At 34.5% G+C, this 19,760-nt stretch overlaps 1 protein-coding gene across 3 annotated transcripts in view; it reads left to right on the plus strand.

Moving 5' to 3' along the window:
- Positions 1-5,081: 5,081 nt before the first annotated feature.
- Positions 5,082-19,760, plus strand: part of Glra2 (glycine receptor alpha 2) — a 220,050-nt gene continuing 205,371 nt past the window's right edge. Inside the window, exons 1-3 of one of the 3 annotated variants that reach the window (XM_040744064.1) lie at positions 5,082-5,435; positions 5,867-6,045; positions 8,172-8,305. In XM_040744064.1, coding sequence (XP_040599998.1) covers positions 5,978-6,045; positions 8,172-8,305 — 202 coding nt within the window. In that variant the 5' untranslated portion in view covers positions 5,082-5,435; positions 5,867-5,977. The other 2 variants (XM_005074196.4, XM_040744065.1) reach the window with 2 other exon arrangements.

The following is a 19,760-nucleotide window of genomic DNA, read 5'->3' on the forward strand; positions in this document are numbered from 1 at the left end:
TATATAACTTAACATAATAGTGATCAAACTCTAGTAGCATCAGGATATGGTTATTAAAAATAGTTATAGGCATACAGTATGCTTCCAGTGACTGAAATAATAGTATCTATCACACATGATGAAAAACAATTCTGTTCACTTTGCTAATAACTACATAAAATATGTCTTTGTCACTTAATCATAAATGGTAGGAAAATAAATTAAATTACATGAATGTTACATTCTTCTTTGGAAAAAATGTGGGTATCCGTTATTGTTCTGCCCCAGAGTGTGAGCATGTTTAAAAACTTTGAAGTATTATTTATTTATTAGACATTTTTAAGACTGAATGTTAGTAGAGGATGCTAATATTCATCTAAAATATTTCTTTTATATCTATTTAAATATATTTAGATGTAGAATGATTAAGATTGATCTTTGTGTGTTTATCATTATAACATTATATGGTAGGTCAAATATTCTCACTTTTCTGACAAGAAAAGTACAGAATAAGGGTGACACATGGGTGGCCATTTGTGATTTGGTGAGTTGGAAGCACAGGAGGACTAGACTACAGGATATTCATTGCTTTGCAAATAAGACCTTTTCAAAGCTCTGGAGTCTTACTGTCCTTGAAAATAGAATTATTTGGGGAAGAAAGTCAAAACTTAAAGTTTTATAGCCAGTGGATGCCAGGAACTGAAAATAAGAGCATAGAGCACTTGCTTAGATATGATTACTTGTGACTTTCAAGAGTATTCTACATATAAATATTTAAAGTGATGATATGTTACATAGTATGTTACATATTTCATAGTATGAGAATGAGGTTCAGAGGGATTTTATTACTTGTCCACAGTTACACAACCAATGAACTTTAGAAGTCAAAGTTGATTCAAGTAAGTTAGATCAATAGTCCTCTACTTTGTTTTCTATTTCGTGTTACAAACTTTGGATGTACTGAACTTGATTTCCTTTTAAAAGATCACAATCTTAAATCTTTGATTTTTAATAAGTAATTTTGTAGAACTATTTGTGGTTCATATATAATTATTTGCATTGTTTCATTTAGTTAGCTTTTCTTTTGTATATTTAAAATTGTACCTTAGTTACCATCAATAATATTATTATTCCTATTGTCATTAGCACTGAATATATGGGAGTGCAATAATAGACTGAATTTACTATCTCTGTTCATTGTAAAGCTTCTGTAAGTGTATTAGTCACTGTGAAAAAATGACTGGGAGATTCAACTCCAAAAAGAAAAAAGGATTCTTTTTGTTTCATTGTTTCAGAAACTTCAGCCAATAATTGCTTGGCTCTATCTGGGGTTGTGTTGAGGTAAAACATCATGGTGTAGAGTATATGATACAGTAAATCTTCTTATGCCATGGCAGTCACAACAAGAGCAAATCAAGAACAGGTTAGAGGGTATACCCTTCAAGGACACACTCCCAATGAACTATTTCCTCCAATTAGGAACCACTTCTTACAGTTCTATCACCTTCCAATAAGATATTCAACTATGTTCCCATCACTAGGTTAATCCATTAATTTAAGTTCCAATTTAAGATCACATGATCATCCCAATAGAGTTCCCCAAACTCTATCTTTAGACATCACATTGAGAACCAAACTTCCATCATTTTTTAATTTGATTGGCATTCCATATCCAATGCATAACACTAGCTAATCATACCCTAGTGTTCATGAAATGGTAACATGCTTATAAATCAGAATTTGGACCCCCCAAATGTGAGTGTCAGTGCGAAGGCCTGGGCAACCTATGGGGCCCTGAGCTGTGGATCAGTGTCTATCCCTGGTATACAAACTGTCTTCATGTGCCTATAGCACAAAGAGAGATGCTCTCTCAGCCTGGACTCTTAGGGGAGTGCCTTGACCCTACCAAGAGTAAAATGACAGACTCTAGATATCCCCTATGTGGAAGGATTTGGCAATAGGGTGGGAGGGAGGGAGGGAAGGGGAGTGCGGGAAGAGGGGAGGGAGAGGGAACTGGAATTGACATGTAAAACAAGCTATTTAAAATTAAAACAAAAATGATAAAAAAATTCATTACAGCAGGGATAGCTGATAGAGTTATGTAAGTTATGGAAGGTCTTCTTGAGGAAAGAATATTTGAATGTATTTGAGCATTGTATAAAATTAAGTATTATAGCATGCATAAGAAACTAAACATAGTTTGAAAGGACAGACTGTAAAAGGGACAATATACATTTAGGCAGATTATGAGGGATCTTTAGACAATATTAAATAATTTCTTGTTTTACTCAAAGATTAGTAGAGAACCACATCATTAATCAGAGGCTATTGTGATCAAATTTTAATTTGATCCTTTATGCTTGTTGCAGAATGTTACAAGACTTTGTTGGCTCTAGTAGACTAGTAAGGTGACTAACACAGTAGCAGAAGGATCTCTTAGCTGGTGTCAGAGAAATTAAGATGGATAAAAATGGATAGAGTTGAGAAACAGAAGACAAATTAGTGGGGTTTTGTGAAAACTTCATCTGGAAACTGATGGAAGGACATCATTTGTAGATGTGGAGTATATACTGTAGAACAGGAACAAGGGAAATTCATAACAGTTTATTTTAGCATTAGAGGAGTTTGAAGACATTAAGAAACATGAAACAGAAAGTATCAAAGAAGCAGATGGATGACTATGCCATGTGTGTGTAATTGTTATTTTCTTTTGTTGTTGTTGTTTGTTTTTTATGATTTTTTGAGACAGGGTTTCCTGTGACTTTGGAGACTGTCCTGGAACTAGCTCTTGTAGACGAGGCTGGTCTCGAACTTACAGAGACCTGCCTGCCTCTGCCTCCCAAGTGTTGGGATTAAAGGCATGCCTGGTTCATGTGTGTGCATTTGTAATTTACAGAGGAAGTTATAGTATCAAAATATTGCCTAATATAGTTTAGAATGAGAAGAAGTGAGGTCCTAGAATATAGCCTTTAGGAGATCATGAATTAGAGGGTATACCTGACAAGCAGATGGAATAGGAAGCTATCTAGGAGTTCACTGTATCACAAAGGGAAAAACTTTGTGAAACAAGAAAAGACCAATGATGTCACATACCATGGAAATGTGGATTTTGGAAGCACATTCCACATAGAGGGATGCTCTCAGCCTAGACATGGGGGAAGGCCTAGGCCCTGCTCCAAATGATATGACAGACTTTGAAGATCCCCCAGGGAAGGCCTCACCCTCCCTGGGGAGCAGAAAGGGTGTGGGATAGGGGGTCTGTGGGGGGCAGGGGAGAAGAGGAGGGAGGGAGAACTGGAGCTGACATTTAAAACAAGCTTGTTTCTATTTAAATTTAAAAAAGGAAAAAATTAAGGTGGATAAATATCCTTTGACCTCAGATGCAAGGAATTCATTGGCAAACTTAGAGTTCTTTCTGTGATTTGAAAGAGATGGAATCCAAATTGGGGAAAGTTGAGAAGTAAAATGAAGAGGGTAAACTTTATCTTTTCTAAATTATCTTCCAGATTTAAAATAGTATGGTGTCCCAATTTTGTGCTAGTTGCTGAGTGTCTCTATGTTACAGCTCACTGTATTTACCTCCTCTGGTTTTAAAAGAAGGGATTAAAAATTGTTTACTCTGGGCATCATTACAATCTTATATTTGGGACAAATTGTTTTCTTTCACTTTTATATCTACTTTATTTTGTAAATGCTTTAAGCACACACACACACCTCATATATGATTTTTCTATGTAGAATCAACTGAAGAAATACATTTCCTGGAACTGATTTTATTTTGGCTGAAGTATCAGGCCTTCAGGGAAACAGTCAGGTCTAGAGTTTCTATGTGGATGAACTCGGTAATGAACAGATTTGAAGTGGGAGTACAGGTATGTCTCATAACAACACCAAAGAGTTTTTTGTTTAAAACGAATCACTTTTTTCTTGGCCTAAGAATTATGAAAACAAATGTGTGGAATTGATTTCGAATCTACAAAGAATACACAGCCACTGCTGCATTCTATCTCAGAAAAAGCCCATAAAGTCTCACTGTCTGGGTGGCATAAAATCCTGGTGAAAGGTCATCTGGAGCCTTGCTACTCAGTGTGTGACTGTGAGTCAGAAGCATCACCCTTTGCTAATAACAACTTGTTAGAAATGCAGAATTTCAGGTCCCAAAGCAGGCCTGCAGTGTCATAATTTGCATTTCAGTGGGACCTTTTTGTATTTTACTTTAAAAAGTGAAAAGAACTTGGATTATTAAAAATCGGAATCTACCTTGGGAAAAGTATAGGATTCTTTGTTACTTTGCTCTTATATTCAAGCCAACCCAAGGAGAAACTTGCCATTTATGGAATAAATGTAATGACAACAGTGTATTTTCAAATCAAGCAAACCCTGTGGTGGAGTGCCAAAGTGCTTAAGGTGCTATATTTCAAGAACTAAAATCAAGTTCGTCCCCCAGTTCCTGGTAGGATGCACATTTTCAGTTACTATTGTTCAACTATTTCCCTTTCCTCTTTTTATCAAGAACCTAGGTAAATTCTACTTGAGATAACAGGTTATCTGATATGTTTTGTACTGGATTTTGAACCTTTCATTATTTAGCCAATGTGGGAGAAGAAGAGCACAACTTAATTATTCTACACTTCCTGGTAATTAACACCTGTAATGGGGAGGTGAAACTAAACCCCCAGTCTCACTTTTCTTTGCTTCCATCTTCCTATCATGGAGCACTGTTCAAAAGTTAACCAGGGCAGGAAAAGATTGCTACTGCCCCCTGCTGGCTCATTGTCTTTTCATTCCGGGTTCCGTATTTCGTCTGATTTAAGGATGCCCGAAGAATTTGAACCACTGAACAGTAGAGCGAACTTTCCCAAGTAGATCCTCTCGGAACAAGAGGTTAAAATCAAAACAGAACGGTCAAGAGCTGAGAAAGGAATAAAAATATTCTAAATTCAATTGCTGAGCCCCATGAACCTCTCTCTCTCTCTTTCTCTCTCTTTTCTTTTTTCTAACACGAAAGCTTGTCTATGCCGAGGAAATGCACCCTCCATGTCAGCACAGGACTTCTCTTTTACGCTGGCTTCCACTAACCAGATGTTGACTTTGCGCACCCCATTATCATTTCAGCCCTCTGGATCTTGTTCTCTGTTTTCCTAGTTTACTTTTCTGACGCTTAAGCCTCATTCTTTCTGCTTCAAACTCCTATCCCGCCTACTCAGAGGCAGACTACCATTTCTAGGAGCCCAGACCCCAGCCTCTTTCACCTTTTCCCTCTACACAGACGCTTATTGTCATCGTAACCCTTTCAGTAGCACCCCTCATCAAAGGACCAGTCACTCTTTACATTTCAACAGCTGGCGCATCTCCTTTTGAATGCCTCTCTCCGACCCCCGCCCCAAGCTACTGAAAAAGGAAACATGCGCACTTCAGAGCTAGGAGCTGTCCGAGTGCTGAAATTTATAGGCTGGGTAAGATCACGTCTCCGTCTCTTTCTGTAGCCCTCATTCCAGCACAGGATCTCAGTAATTTTTCCCTCTTTCCCCAAACACTCCATCCCACAGAGACCTTTATTCTCCCTCATTTAGAACTTCTTTTAAAAAGAGAACATTTCCTAAAGAAAGGGGCTTTGCTGTATAGAAAAGATATAAAACAAAAGCCAGCCCGACTTTCAGCTTGGCATTGTCATCAGCCCCCTTTGCATGGTGATGCGATTAAGGTAGCAGCATTTTTATTATTCAGGAAAAGCAGCTAGGGGATTCATCAGTTCTGAGGCTTTGTCTCTCCTGAGATAACTGATGGTCCCGAGTCTCGGTTTGACCTGACCATGATGCCCAGGACTGGCACTTTTTGTTTTTTCTCAGCAAACTGTACAACCCCAAATCTCTTTTTGATTTTCAAGGAAACTAGATTCCTGCCAGGTTTTGAATCTGGACAATAAATAGACACTTTATCCTAGTCTTCTTTCTGGAATCATTTCGGGATATTTTCCACAAGGATCACAGAAACAGGAATGAACCGGCAGCTAGTGAACATTTTGACAGCCTTGTTTGCATTTTTCTTAGGGACAAACCACTTCAGGTAGGTAAAATGATTTTGCATGCTGATATTTTCCACCTGAAAACTGTTTGAAAAAGAAAGTATGCAATGCTCTGTTTGTTTGTTCCCTCCATCATACTATTTTAATGTTGTAGAGGAGAGTTTGGTTTCTTTTGTTCATTTAAAAAGCTTAATTATGGTGGGTGGGAGGCAAATGTTCACAAAAGCAAGTTTTATGTAGCATTGCTGCACTCTGTGCATTTCAACACACATTTTATGACAGACAATGTGATAATAAGATTAGACTACTGAGTTGTGTGGTCTTTACGTTTCTATATAAGGTTGATATCTTGTGCTTTGAAATTCTTTTGGAAGTCACTTAAAGGAATTATTGGGTGCAATGTTCTTTTTTTCATATGGTGGAAGCGATTGTATTAGTTTCCCAATAGCATGCTTATTTTATGTAAAATAAATAAGAACACTGATTCTCAGCCAACTTGGGACTTCTGTTATATTTCACCAACTAGGAGCATACCATGAAATCTATGGTTTAGGAATTTTTTCAAGTAGTAAATATCTTTATTCAACTCCATCATACTGTTCAATCTATTAAAGAATTGATTGCATACCAAAATAAGTAAAATGGCATCTTCTCATTTATGCCTCTATGAGAAATGGGTGTGTATAATTAAAACAAATGAGAAGTCATTAATTGCATGCTTGTATTTCCAAATAATTTACTAATTGTGAGATCAATTCATACTTCAAAATATCAATTTTATTGCTAGTGAGTGAAATAGCCTGTTAATGACATAGAATCTAAGATAGCCTAGACATAAAATTCTATTAACACAAAAATATAGGACATTTAATGTTTTACAAGATTTTATCATATTTTTTCACAGAACCAAGAGAAATTGAACACATAGAAAAAATGATATGAGTACTGGGAAAACCCACTATGTTCCTTTCAGTTTTACACCTCTTACTATCTTTAAGAAAGATGTGTAGGCTGGGTATTTATTAGAGTCATCACCATCATCATCACCATCATTACCATCATCATCATTGGCCTCACTCCAAGCACCATCATAATAAAATAATACTTGATTAATCAGATGAATCTGCATATGGGAATGTGAGTATTTCTGAATGACTGTACCAATTTTTAACTCCTACCATATGTTCATAAAATCTTTACTATTATAATTAATGCCTCTGATTTGCTGGCATGACTTTTGTATTATCTTAATGGCAGAATTAACAAATTACTTAAAATTAATTCACACACATGTATATGTATATGTACACAAAAACACTTTGGTGATATTCAGTCAACTATAAATGTATTGTGAAAGAATTCACTTTGTTACAATTCAAATATGCCATTTTATATGCTCCTTATGACTTCTAACATGGATATGAATATCTGAAAATTTTTTCAATAATCCTTTACTGGTTTTGAAATGTAAAATGTAAACTGGTGTAGAAATGATTTTCCAGTAATGTTTTATTGGAGATTCAACAATTCATATGTTCATGTATGAATAAGAGCTGATAAAATAATTGAATTAACATACTCATTATTGATCTATTTTAAAATGGTGGTGAAATTCCAAGTGAAGGTTCTTTTTTTGAAAGTACATTGGAAAAGATTAATGCATGATAGCTGCAATAGAATAGTAGCAAGTGAAAAATATTCATGTAATAATTAATTTTATTATTTAGTCCATCTTATTATTACACATTTCTCATAAAGGGTAGAAGATACATTTAAATCAAAATGAAGCAATTTTTATAGTCATGAGGAAATGGTTTTACATTATCACATGCATTTCATGAACTGTCTTGAGTTCTCTGCTAGTTTTTAAATACAAAAACCTTTGTATATCCATAAAACCTGGAACCTGAGTCTATATACATTATTCTACCTTAAGCAAAATAGAATTAAAGTTTAGAAACTTGCGTGACATTTCTCAGGATTTAACATTGTCATCAGTTGAGGTTAACTTTAGAAAATGCACGGTTCAGAAGTTGATCAAAAATGTCAAATTATTCTTCTTGCTAGTATATTAAACATCTTTGACAAAATGTGGTTCAAATGATCTGAATTAGTTCTCAGAGGATGAAAGTGTAGTTCTTGCTAAAAGAGTTCATAATATGTTTAGGGAAGCTTTCTGCAAAGACCATGACTCCAGGTCTGGAAAACATCCTTCGCAGACCCTATCTCCTTCTGATTTCTTGGATAAATTAATGGGAAGGACATCAGGATATGATGCAAGAATCAGGCCAAATTTTAAAGGTAGGTTTCAGTGAAAACTTACATTACAGATTTGTGAAATGTTTCAGGTATCAGAATACTTTACACTCAGAAACAGTTTTAGGCTTGTTATAAAAGAGACTTGCCATGTCTTTCTTTTACTTTGGGTTTTTTAAAAAATTATCTCTAGGGAGGCCAGCATGACCTACAGAGTGAGTTCCAAAGCAGCCAGGACTGTTACACAGAGAAACTCTCTCTCGGGGGGAAAAAGTTATCTCTAGACTTAAACATCTTAAATTTTACTTAGCACTTCTCATGTTCAAAAAGTTTCCTTGTTTTTATGCTATTCTACAAGTAAACCTAGTGGTAGAGATTATTGTCACAATCCCTATTTTTCTTAAGTAGGACTGTGGCTGAAAGTGAGTACAAGTTAAATGACTATAAGGAAACATGCCAAATTCAATGGTTACACCAAAATATCCAGTAGTTTTAAATATCTATGTCAAAGTAAAGTTTACACTTTAATATGTTACATGCTACTTTGGCACTATCATGCGTCTTTAACTTTTAGACTCTGTGAGATGAGGCTTTAATTTAATATATCATATATTTTCAATTCCAAGTTATTTAAATATTCCAATTGCTGATATGAAATCATTTATCTGAAACTAAAAATAAGGAAGATTATAGGAATCTAAGGTACACCTACCTGTCAGAGATTATAGATGATTTCTTTGTTCAAGTGGGAGAGAAGATTAATGTTGCTTTTGTTTGTTTGACATTACAAAATACAGTTAATAGTCTGTAGAAGTGATAGATTTATCCATTTGATTTCTTTTTACACTAAATCAGAAAAAAACTATATTAAGGAAAATATAATTGTTGCTAGAACTGAATTGTTCTAATGTTTTAGTTGCAATACATATTTTAAAAGGCAAATGTCTTTTCTAAAATACTGAGTGTAACATAATGCACAGTATAGTGTTTGTGATATTTTATAAAAGGGGAAACTTTTATTCTAACTATTATGTAATAATTCATGCATCAGTTTGGTTTTGCTCATCGATAAGTTAATTACATTACTTTCCTTGAGTTTTGATTCCTATTATTGGCAAATATGAGCATGAAAACTAAATTCTAAATTTACTTCTTCCTTAAATGTAATGCCTCTGAATATATCCAGGTTTGAGCATATTGCATAAAGTTGTATATCATATTTCTAGCAAAACAAGTATCTTTTCAATTGAAAATGTTGCTAACAAGACAGCTAAGTTCAGTTTTCTGATAAAAACCTTTGAGTTCATTCAATTTTCTACAGTTTTGTGATCACTCCTGAGGAAATGAATGTTTGAAATGAAGATGTATGAGGAACTAACCAATAGTCAGCTTTGAATAGGAATGGTCACTCATCTATTTAGTAACTTAAGCATATGCCCAATAGTGAGCACTTGGTGTTTTGGAAAAATGAGAGATGAAAGGGGTGTATACACAAAATCATTCAATGGGAAATGAAAATGTTACATGAATAATTATAGGATTTGAAATAAATTGTCAATGGCTAGTATGGATAAAATACTAGAGAGTCCCTCAAAATGTGGTTCAGTTGCCCACTAAGCCATCCATACAAAGCCTCATTTCATCCAGATAAGGAAAGCTGTTCAAATGCATAAGTATCTTAGCCTGATAACAGTAATTGCTTATCACTGTCAAATAGCAGTAAAGCAAACATTCATGTGACCACTTACTATTTTAATATGCACACAGAATGAACTATCATTTTCAAAAGGCTTTTCCCCCTTTTGGTTTCTTCTGTGAATGTCACTTTATGAATGATACTTATGATTCTACAAGATAAATGAATGAGGAGATTGAGATCAGTAGTGCAAAATCACTCCTTTGTGATTTAGCAAATATGTAAAGGAAAAAATATAGGAATTTTAAAGTACTTATAAAAGATAAAGAGAATATCACTTTTTATTCTAAAGCCAATGAATGTCACCATGCTTTGTGTTCCCCCTCTAACTCTCCATTACAATAAACAATATTGTTCCTTTGTAATCTTATTTAGATTGACCAATTGTATCAGAGCAGGTCAATTACTTGACATCTCACAAGGTTCTCTTTATTCTAGAGAGCTTCATATTTCAATATAAATGATACTTCAATATTTGAAAATAAAACAATTTCCTACCCTTGGCACTCTAATGGAACATGATATGTCTAATAAAATGTGCATGCATATTTATGGATTACTAATCTACCCTACACTGTACTTAAGAGGGCTGGATGGCATTTATTTTACATATACACATATGACCTTTTGTTAATATAAGGCAAAGTACTCATCCTTCTCTAGTGGAATAAGGAAATAAGAAATGAGAGAATGAAATGCAGACTAATTTGTGAAAATAATCGCTTCTAATTAACTCAATAGATCTTGGGGTGGTGGGAATTTGGACAGCAGTAGACACAGTGACAAAAAGATCTTAACTTAGCAGAGAGAAAGTAATTAAAATTGAGATATAATTGGGAACTTGCAGTATCCAGAACCTAGTATGAAAATTACAGTGCTTACATTTGCTTGGTAATGTATGAGTAAGAAATTTTATATAATATGTAGAAATGAGAATCAATTAAGAGATATAATTGCATCTAGAATAGTGAGTCTCCTTGTAAAACAAATTGGTTGTGATAATAATAAAGGTAATGATGATGTTGACATTGACAATATCAGAGATTAAGAAGAAATAGAAAGACAAATGTTTTATCACAAAAGATCAAACACGGAAGCCAAATATGGGCTACTAATTTAAGAAGATTGGCTACTCTATGAGCCTTGGAAAATCTCAGGAGATTTCTCTGCTTTTCTTGCTGCTCCACATTGGAAAGAGGAAATTACATGAAAATGCATATCTTTTCCTGCTGGAAAGCTTTTTTTCCCAGTGTACTTTCAAGTCAGGAAAAATATTGCATGTCTATTCCATGTCCCTGATGGCCTCTGAAAGATGTCATAATGGGCATACATATACGAGGGAAGATAGATGTAAGCTAGGAAAAGAAACCAGAAATGATTCAGTCTTAGGTCCTGTAATTGAGAGACATTCTTAGAAACTACAGAAAAAAAATAGCTTTTCTGACGTGCTGAGGCACAAGTGTATAAACAAAATCATGAGTCAGAGTTGCCAATTGAATTCTAGCTGTAAGATCCATAGAGATGCGAATCAGATCCTGTCAAAACTAAAATTTTCAAATTTCCCTGTACAGATGAAAACACAAGTATGCCCATTCATAATTACCCTGTCCTCAGACCGTGGCAAATGTTGATTCTGTATCAACAGAGATGCCTCTTTCCTCCACTTGGGTGATTTGTCTCATTTTAGTTGATTTATCATGGTACTGTTCCACCACCCTACCACATTTGCCTTTGTCACTATTATAGTCCCTTGAAGATGTCACATTCAGCATTAAGCTTTTAATGAAATGCTCACACATGGATAAAATGCATTAGTTCTGTTTCTCTTCTTTTGAATCAAAGCCTTTATTTTAACACAATTTTCTTTGAATGTAAAATTAACTTCAAAAAAGAAAAGGAAATGAACTTCAAGTTAAATCCTGAATCTCATCCTAGTGTGAACAAACACATTTCACTATAGTGATTTGAGGAATAGAAGTTGGTATAGAAGATATTAGGAGGTAATATCCATTCCTTATCTTTGTGCTTGTCATGCAAACTAATTTTTCTCATATTTAGATATCTATGTTCAAAAGTGTGATGTGTGACTTTAACACCTACATTTTCATTCAACGTAGCTTTCTGCTATTTCCAATGAGTTAGTAACTAAATGATTCATATATAGAGTTGGATTGATCCTATTCTATGACGCCAAAGGTTTCAAGCTTTGTCTCTTGAGTACTCTGTAGCTCAATGCAGTTGAAGTTCAAATATGAATTTCAACTCCTATGATATGTCTCTCAGGAGTAATGTGGCCAAACGTGAACATGTATTTGATCACATGGACATTGGAAAATACTGTGAATTCTAAAACAGAATGACACGATGCTTCTATGTATGAGGAATGAATCTGCAAAAAAATAGCAAAAGCCCTCAATAACCCTAAAGGGCATCAAAACTTTGGTATTCAGAGATCCTTGTTTTAGTAGGAACTGCAAAAACAATCATTTAGTTATCTTGGTAGGAATTAATGATTCATATGAATTATCAATTGCACAATTACTTTCTTCACAGAATTCCTATTCTGCTTTAACTTGAAATTTCCCATAATTAATCAACAGATGAGGTAAATTTATTTTTAACTCCTTTGGATGGGAAGAAAACCCAATGCAATAATGTCAATGGTGAAACATATCAGAGTTATTGTTAAAAATATATAAAATGCTTGCTTTTTAGATATCTATAAATTTCAGTGTGAAAATACTAAGTATATAAATACAGTATGTGGTGTTTTTGAGACACTTTTTTTTGTTTTTTTGAGACAGGATTTCTCTGTATTGTTTTGGAAGCTGTCCTGGAACTCACTCTGTAGACCAGGCTGGCTTCAAACTCACAGAGATTCACCTGGCTCTGCCTCCCGTGTGCTGGGATTAAAGACATGCACCACCAACACCCGGCGAGACACAATTTTTAAATCATGGAAGCAGTAGCCATTTCAAGTGGACTAGAACTAAGCCAAATTACAAGATGATTGTCATTTCTATTAAGGAAAATTGTTTGTTCTTAGTTATATGTTGAAAATAGAAGAAATTAGAAATATGAGTAAACTAGGAGACAATTAATGAAGAGAAAACAAAGAAAATTAGATGACTGAAAACAAGAATGCTATAATTTTAGAACAAATTTAAAAAACACTTTAAAGATTCTTTTCAGTATGTTTATACACCCTCTTCCACTGCACATATACCATGGAGACATATATCTATACATACTATACATGCATCATGTTTGTATATGCATTAAAGGATATGAAAGATATTCAGGAGAACGTTGATTATATCTAAGAAGTGGAAGTGATATCCTAGGCCAGGGGACCTAGGAGAAAAAGAAATTTACTTTTCTCAGCATGTTTCCTGAAGTCTTGTCATTACACACACTTCCACTTCAAAAGGAGAATTAATTGGTAAATACTTATTGAAAGGTATAAATCAAGGAATAGTCTCTCTTGAACTGTTCAGGCTTGACTTACAGATTAGAGCAATTGCCAATTTAGGTACAGTAATATGAACGTGGCCTGATTTCCATAATATTCAATTCTCCAGTCTGAAATTCCCTGACTAATGTACCTCTTAATTTAGCTTGCTACTATCATGCCTCAAACTACAGTATGGTTGCTTCTGTTTGTACATTAATTTTTATCACATATTAAAACACATGATGTAACTAAGAGTAAGGTTTATCAGTTAATTTCTTCAAAACTTATTTGAGAGTATTCTTTCTAGTCTGTAATTAGAAAAGAGAGAGTAGCCCCTAGGTTTTAGGATTTGTCTCAATTAATTAATTTTTTCTTTGATTTTTTATACATGTATAAAAATCACTCTACTTACTCTCATATCCTACCCTGTCAACCTTTCACTCCTTCCTACACATCCATTCCCCATATTCATGTCTTTTTTGTTTGGTTTTGGGACCCAGTGAGTGAATTTTTAAGAATAAGACAATTGGCAAGGATACCCATTTGGTGGTGGCACACACCTTTAATTTCAGCACTCAGGAGACAGAGACAATTGATCTCTATGAGTTAAAGGCCAGCCTATTCTACATAGAGAAGTCCAGGACAACCTCAGCTATACAGAGAAACCCTATCTGAAAGAACCAAAAAGAAAAAAAATAGGGGTAAAATGTGGGTAACAAAAGAAATTTATATGTAGCTTTTTTTCAAGAATGATGTTAATGAATATCTGAACATCTGAGTCCACTGACTGCATCACAATTTAGTTTTTGTATGCTGTACAAACATCGATTAGTCTCTCTCTCTCTCTCTCTCTCTCTCTCTCTCTCTCGTGTGTGTGTGTGTGTGTGTGTGTGTGTGTGTGTGTGTGCATGTGTGCGCCCACAATCCTTGCATTAGACCCATGGGATAGTTGTCAGGGGTTTTAGTTGGCATCAAAAAATAAAGCATCCAGAACATTCTAATCATTTCTAACAAAGCAGATGACAAAATGTTTAGCAGTATGAAGATTAGCATTACAGAAAGAGTCCTCGTCATGTGTCCCAAAGATTAGAATTTATGTTGTTGTTCAAGAACTTTTGAGAAAAGATATCTTCACACTTACTCATGTCTTGTATATTCTTGTGTATTTAACTGCCTCATTTGGTCTATTCTGAGAGTCCAATGAGCCAAAAAAAATACATGATTTCAATTGTGTGCAAGTAAGTAGTTCATATTATTTGCATAAGACTTGCACAAGATTGAGACTTTCAACATTCCATCACGAGGTCCATAAGAATCCCAGAAGCTATGGTAGCAGGTAATAACAGACTTCCAAAAGTTATCCTTCATTTTCCACAGATACATTGTGCCATGTACACACTTAGAAATTGGTGTCATGTCAAGACACACACACACACACACACACACACACACACACACACTGATAAAAAAATAAATGAATTCAGTCATGGAGGGATAAGGGGGTTTTGGGGTCATGAGGCCACACATCTGCCTGAGCATCTATTGGTAGTTAATATTTGGTGGATCAGGAAGAAACATTTTCTTCACTGCTATAGCCACTGTTAAGATGTTTATGCTCCTATAACTGACCTCTCACCCACAAAATCTTAATGAAACTTATTAATCAACAATAACAACAAATAAAGATGAAATTAGTAGACAAATTAGTTGTGAAAAGAAAGTGGATCATCAGACATGAGAGGGTAAAGAGTGATGTACATGTATGAAAATATCCTAATAAAACTAATTATTATGTATAGTTCATGTATCTTAATAAAAGAGTAAAAATCACATGTTGATCTTATTTTAAAAGGACCATTATCTATAATGGGAGTTGTTATTTCCATTCTTGCATTCTTTAACCCGACACTATGACTGCCAGAGCTTGTCCTTCTTGACTACATTCTCATAGATATTTAATTTTTTAAATTGGAAGAAACCAATTAGAAACATTCCAGACACTGGAATCTACTGATAGTGATTGCAAAGTAGAATACATGCATTTCACCTAGTTTTCCTTTTATTAGTTCAGTGGGAGCATTTTCAGTGTGAAAGGGTTATTTGAAATGCCTAAATATGAAGCCAAGAGGGAGCCCTATGTATGAAAGCATTATCTTTATCCTTTCAAATATCCCCTAGGATCATTCTGTTGGATTTGTCTAAAAGAATAAACCAAATACAAACTGCAGAATAAATTTCACCCAGTCCTTGAAAGGGAAATTATGCATTTAACTGAAGCTACTATGGCTTTTGTTCTGATGTATCTTCTTGCCTGGTTGCTGTCATTGCGAGGTTCATTACACAAACACATGTAATTGGTTTCCAATTTTACAATATATGTTTTAAAGAGAGTATTTGATCTCTGCAACATAGAAGTTTAAGGGCACAAGAATTAGAGGTCCATCATTTAGACTTTGAGACAGTATTATACAAATCCTTATTTAATGATAAATAACCCCACATATTAATTTTCTTATCTGAAAAAGCCTAAACATCTTATGCTGCGTTCAAGAGAACCTTTCTGTTACTTACTTTCCTGAAGGACAAATTGCTCTACTTTGTGGATAAATCCATAATTTGATTTTAAGAAATGAAAATTAAAGCATAATGACATAAATATCAAAGTTTTTTAGTAGTTATTGATTGGACAGTATAATAATAGTTGAAGTGGTTAGGTTTAGAAAGAACAGTCGTTGGTTTATTCTTAGTGAAGCTATAATAGATATTTTCTTGTGTTAGTATAGAAAATTATTTTCATAGGCCATTAGAAAGTGAAACTTTTCTATCATCAAGCTTCTTAATGTGACTTTTGGCAGTACTGTTTATTATATATATTTTTCATTGAAAATATTTTCTCATACAATATATTCTGTCCATAGACACTATAGAACACAGCATTTGTTCATTGACTTCTCTTCTGAGAGGACTGTTCTGAACATTTATGATGATTGTAGATACTTTTAACATGTAAAAGCCACTGAAAGATTGGTACAAATGAAAGAAATATCTGAGTGTTATTCAGAAGTGTGGAAGACATTTAAGAACCAAGTCAATCTTTAGGCAAATACAAGTGGGAAACTGAGCTCTCTTTAGTTCTTGTCCTGAGGTGTACACTTCCCACTATGAACAGAAATACATCAAATCATGGCTCTGCCTCATCCAAAAGGCTAAAACAAATTGAAATTTAGAAAAATTGAATTGATTATAATGTGGGAAATATATAAACAGTTACAAAGTATGAGACTGGACAGTTTTCATTTCTATTTCTTATTTGTGGTGGAGAGGAGACATATTTTCTTGATGGTAAAGAGTCTAATTTCTCTGTATACTCTCAAAGCATAGAATAAATTTGTTACAAGGGATAATATTTGTATATACAAAATATACATGTAGAGGTGCTTCTTATTGTTATGCTTGAATGTAAACATATTTTATTTGTATATTAATAATGTCAGTTTTCACTACTATTATCTCTCTCTATAAAGATTAGGATACAATTTGTAAGCTGAATGCTGAACAGTACAGTATAGAAATGGTATGGTATACTCCAATTGGGTATAAGAGGTTTAAAGAAAACTAACTTCTAAAGGAACAGTGTGGACTATCAATATTTAGATTTGAAAGAGCAAGGGAGCTAGTGGTTACTGTAGCATAAATTCCCCATCCAAAGAAGTCATAGCCCACCCATTGGTAATGGGGAAGCAACATGGGCAATCCATGCTGCATTACTAGAGAAAGCCAGTGGATACATATCTAGATCTCAGTCTTCTGTTTTCTATTTCCCACGGGAACTTTTCATTGACCAGATTCAGAGGTTAAGAGAGCTCGCAGATGCAGAACCTGAAGACTAGCTTCCCAGGATTCAAAGAATAGAGAGCTAAGAGAAATAGACTACATGGGTAGTGACAATATAAGGTAACTGGCCCAAATGTCAATTTATAAGCAAAGTCAGTCAGATAGTCGAGTGGATACCTCTAAAATGAATGCTAAGTCTAATGAGCCTTCCTTTATCTATTCAGAGAAGGAAGAGAAATAAAGATAGGATACTACTCGAATATATGGTTCTGATAGATAAACAATACTTCAGAAAGCATAAATGAATACAATGAAGTGTGAAATTTATATGTCCAACACATGTGTGTGTTCTATGTGTGAGTCATAACACTGAAACATGGAGAGACAGAATATCCAATTGACATGTGAGATTGAAAGTGAAAGGTGTTCTTATTGGTAATAGTATAGTTTCCTTTCTGTTGAATTTGGCAGACTTGATAGTATTCGTGTGGCTGTCCTGTGGCAATTCCATGGTGAGATGCACTGTGAACCTACATTTGGGTACAAGATGTGATAGCAGATCTACTCAGGGCAGTGTTTTCAAGGTATATTCTTCTGTTCATGGTACCTAGTTCTCCTTATGTCTGGTAAAGAAAAGAATGGTTGGGTGTGTGTAGGGAGTGATTCTACGTAGGTGTGAAATTCAAAGAGCACAGAGCAAGCAGTGTGCATTTCCGGTAAATGGTGAGAGCTGGAAAGTGTTGCTTGTTTACCATTCTCTGTTAGATCTGTAGCTATTGTTGCAATTTGGCTCCTCTAGGAAACCTCAGCCGCTTTAGCCACAGAAATTTTCTTCCATTTTAAAAACCCAAGTGTATGTGGAATTTAAAATAATCTCTGATATTCTAATTTGTTTCTATTTAAATATCTCAGTGTCAATTCCTAGGAACCACTTATGCCCATCGAGGGAGTTACTGTTTCTTTTTATCAGATATTGTCTTAGAAAACATATTTTCGTCTTCACTTCCCACAAAGATATTAGAAACAGGAACTTATTTATTTAGTTTGGAACTCCAAAGTCTCTGTAAAGTTAGTGTCTCAAATATTTAGTAAACCTCACTGTGGCCACTCAAGTTAGATGATATGGTCCAGTACCACATGATATTCACAATAGGATTCTTGTACTCAAGTCTCTCCTTTTAATTGACTAATTTTACTACAGGGTCCTTGTATGAAATATACTAGATCAATGGATTTAAGATTTAAATTAAATAAATTAGCAACAAAATGGATTTCTTAACATAAACAAATGATCAAGGAAATAGGTATATTTATCCTGGTTTTAACGTTACAAAATATATACACATACTGACATGCCACATGCAATTTCACAAATGTGTGCAATTCTAATGTGTAAATTAAAGTTGGAAATACATATCATATACTTCACACTTCTTAAGCTTTGCCTCTGTTAAATCTCTGGATGGAGGTATCTTAAATATTCAAGGAATCCTCTAGTTTCCAAAGTTTAACAACTATAGGGATAGAATATTTAAAGGATGGTATTTTCCCTAAGACATTGTGTGACCATAATGCCTTTATTAAGCTAAAGGTTGAACCATCACAGAGAGAAAAAAAACTTAAATTGTGTCTCATATGTCACTCTTTTAACAGCTCTTCTGACAATTGTGGCCTGAAACATGTCCTCTGATACATAGGTATCATCTATAAACAACAGACCAAGATATAGCTTTAGTTCCCTTTCAACATTTGTGATAGCCTAAATTAATAGATTTCAGTGTAAACTTATAAATTATTGATTCACCCACAGAAGATCTTAGATACTTCCAATCTTCCTAGAGAATTGGTCTCTTCTCTGGGAAATAATTAATGCTGTCCCAGAATTTCACAGATGTTCATATTTTATTTAAGCTTTCTGTATTGGTAAGATGGCTATTTTCCCCCATGAAAGCATGAAAATGTACATATGGAATTACTGAACAAACCAGCCAATAACAATTCTTGCCTTGGTTTTGGCTTAGGAATAAAGAATTCATGTGCAAGGCTGTTTCTGGAAAAGTAGTTGGTCCATCTATACTTACATTTTTCTTGATTTTTTAGAATGTCATAATGTATATAACGAAATATGATCATATCTATCCCTATTTTCCTACCCCAACTCTCATTTCCACCCAATACTCCCCTTTCCAACATTCTTTATGTCATACTTTTATAACTCACTGAGTCCAGTTAGTGCTGCTCCATGTACATGAGTGTGGGACTATCCACTGGAAAATGGGAAACCTACAAGTGGTCACATCCTCAAAAAACATTCTCCTTACCCCAACAACTCTCTGTTGCCTAAAAGCTTCTTAGTAATGGGTAAGACCTAGAGATTAACCTCCTTCTGGTCTGGAATTTTGACTGGTGTGATCTTGTTTAGCTAAATACAGTTGAAGTGAGTTTGTGATTTCATTAGTCATGCCATATACAGAAGACAGAATTCCAGACACCCTTTTCCATTCTTCAGCTTTTAC

The sequence above is a fragment of the Mesocricetus auratus genome, unplaced genomic scaffold (genome assembly GCF_017639785.1).
Source record: "Mesocricetus auratus isolate SY011 unplaced genomic scaffold, BCM_Maur_2.0 Super-Scaffold_100003, whole genome shotgun sequence".
NCBI classification, from domain to species: domain Eukaryota; kingdom Metazoa; phylum Chordata; class Mammalia; order Rodentia; family Cricetidae; genus Mesocricetus; species Mesocricetus auratus.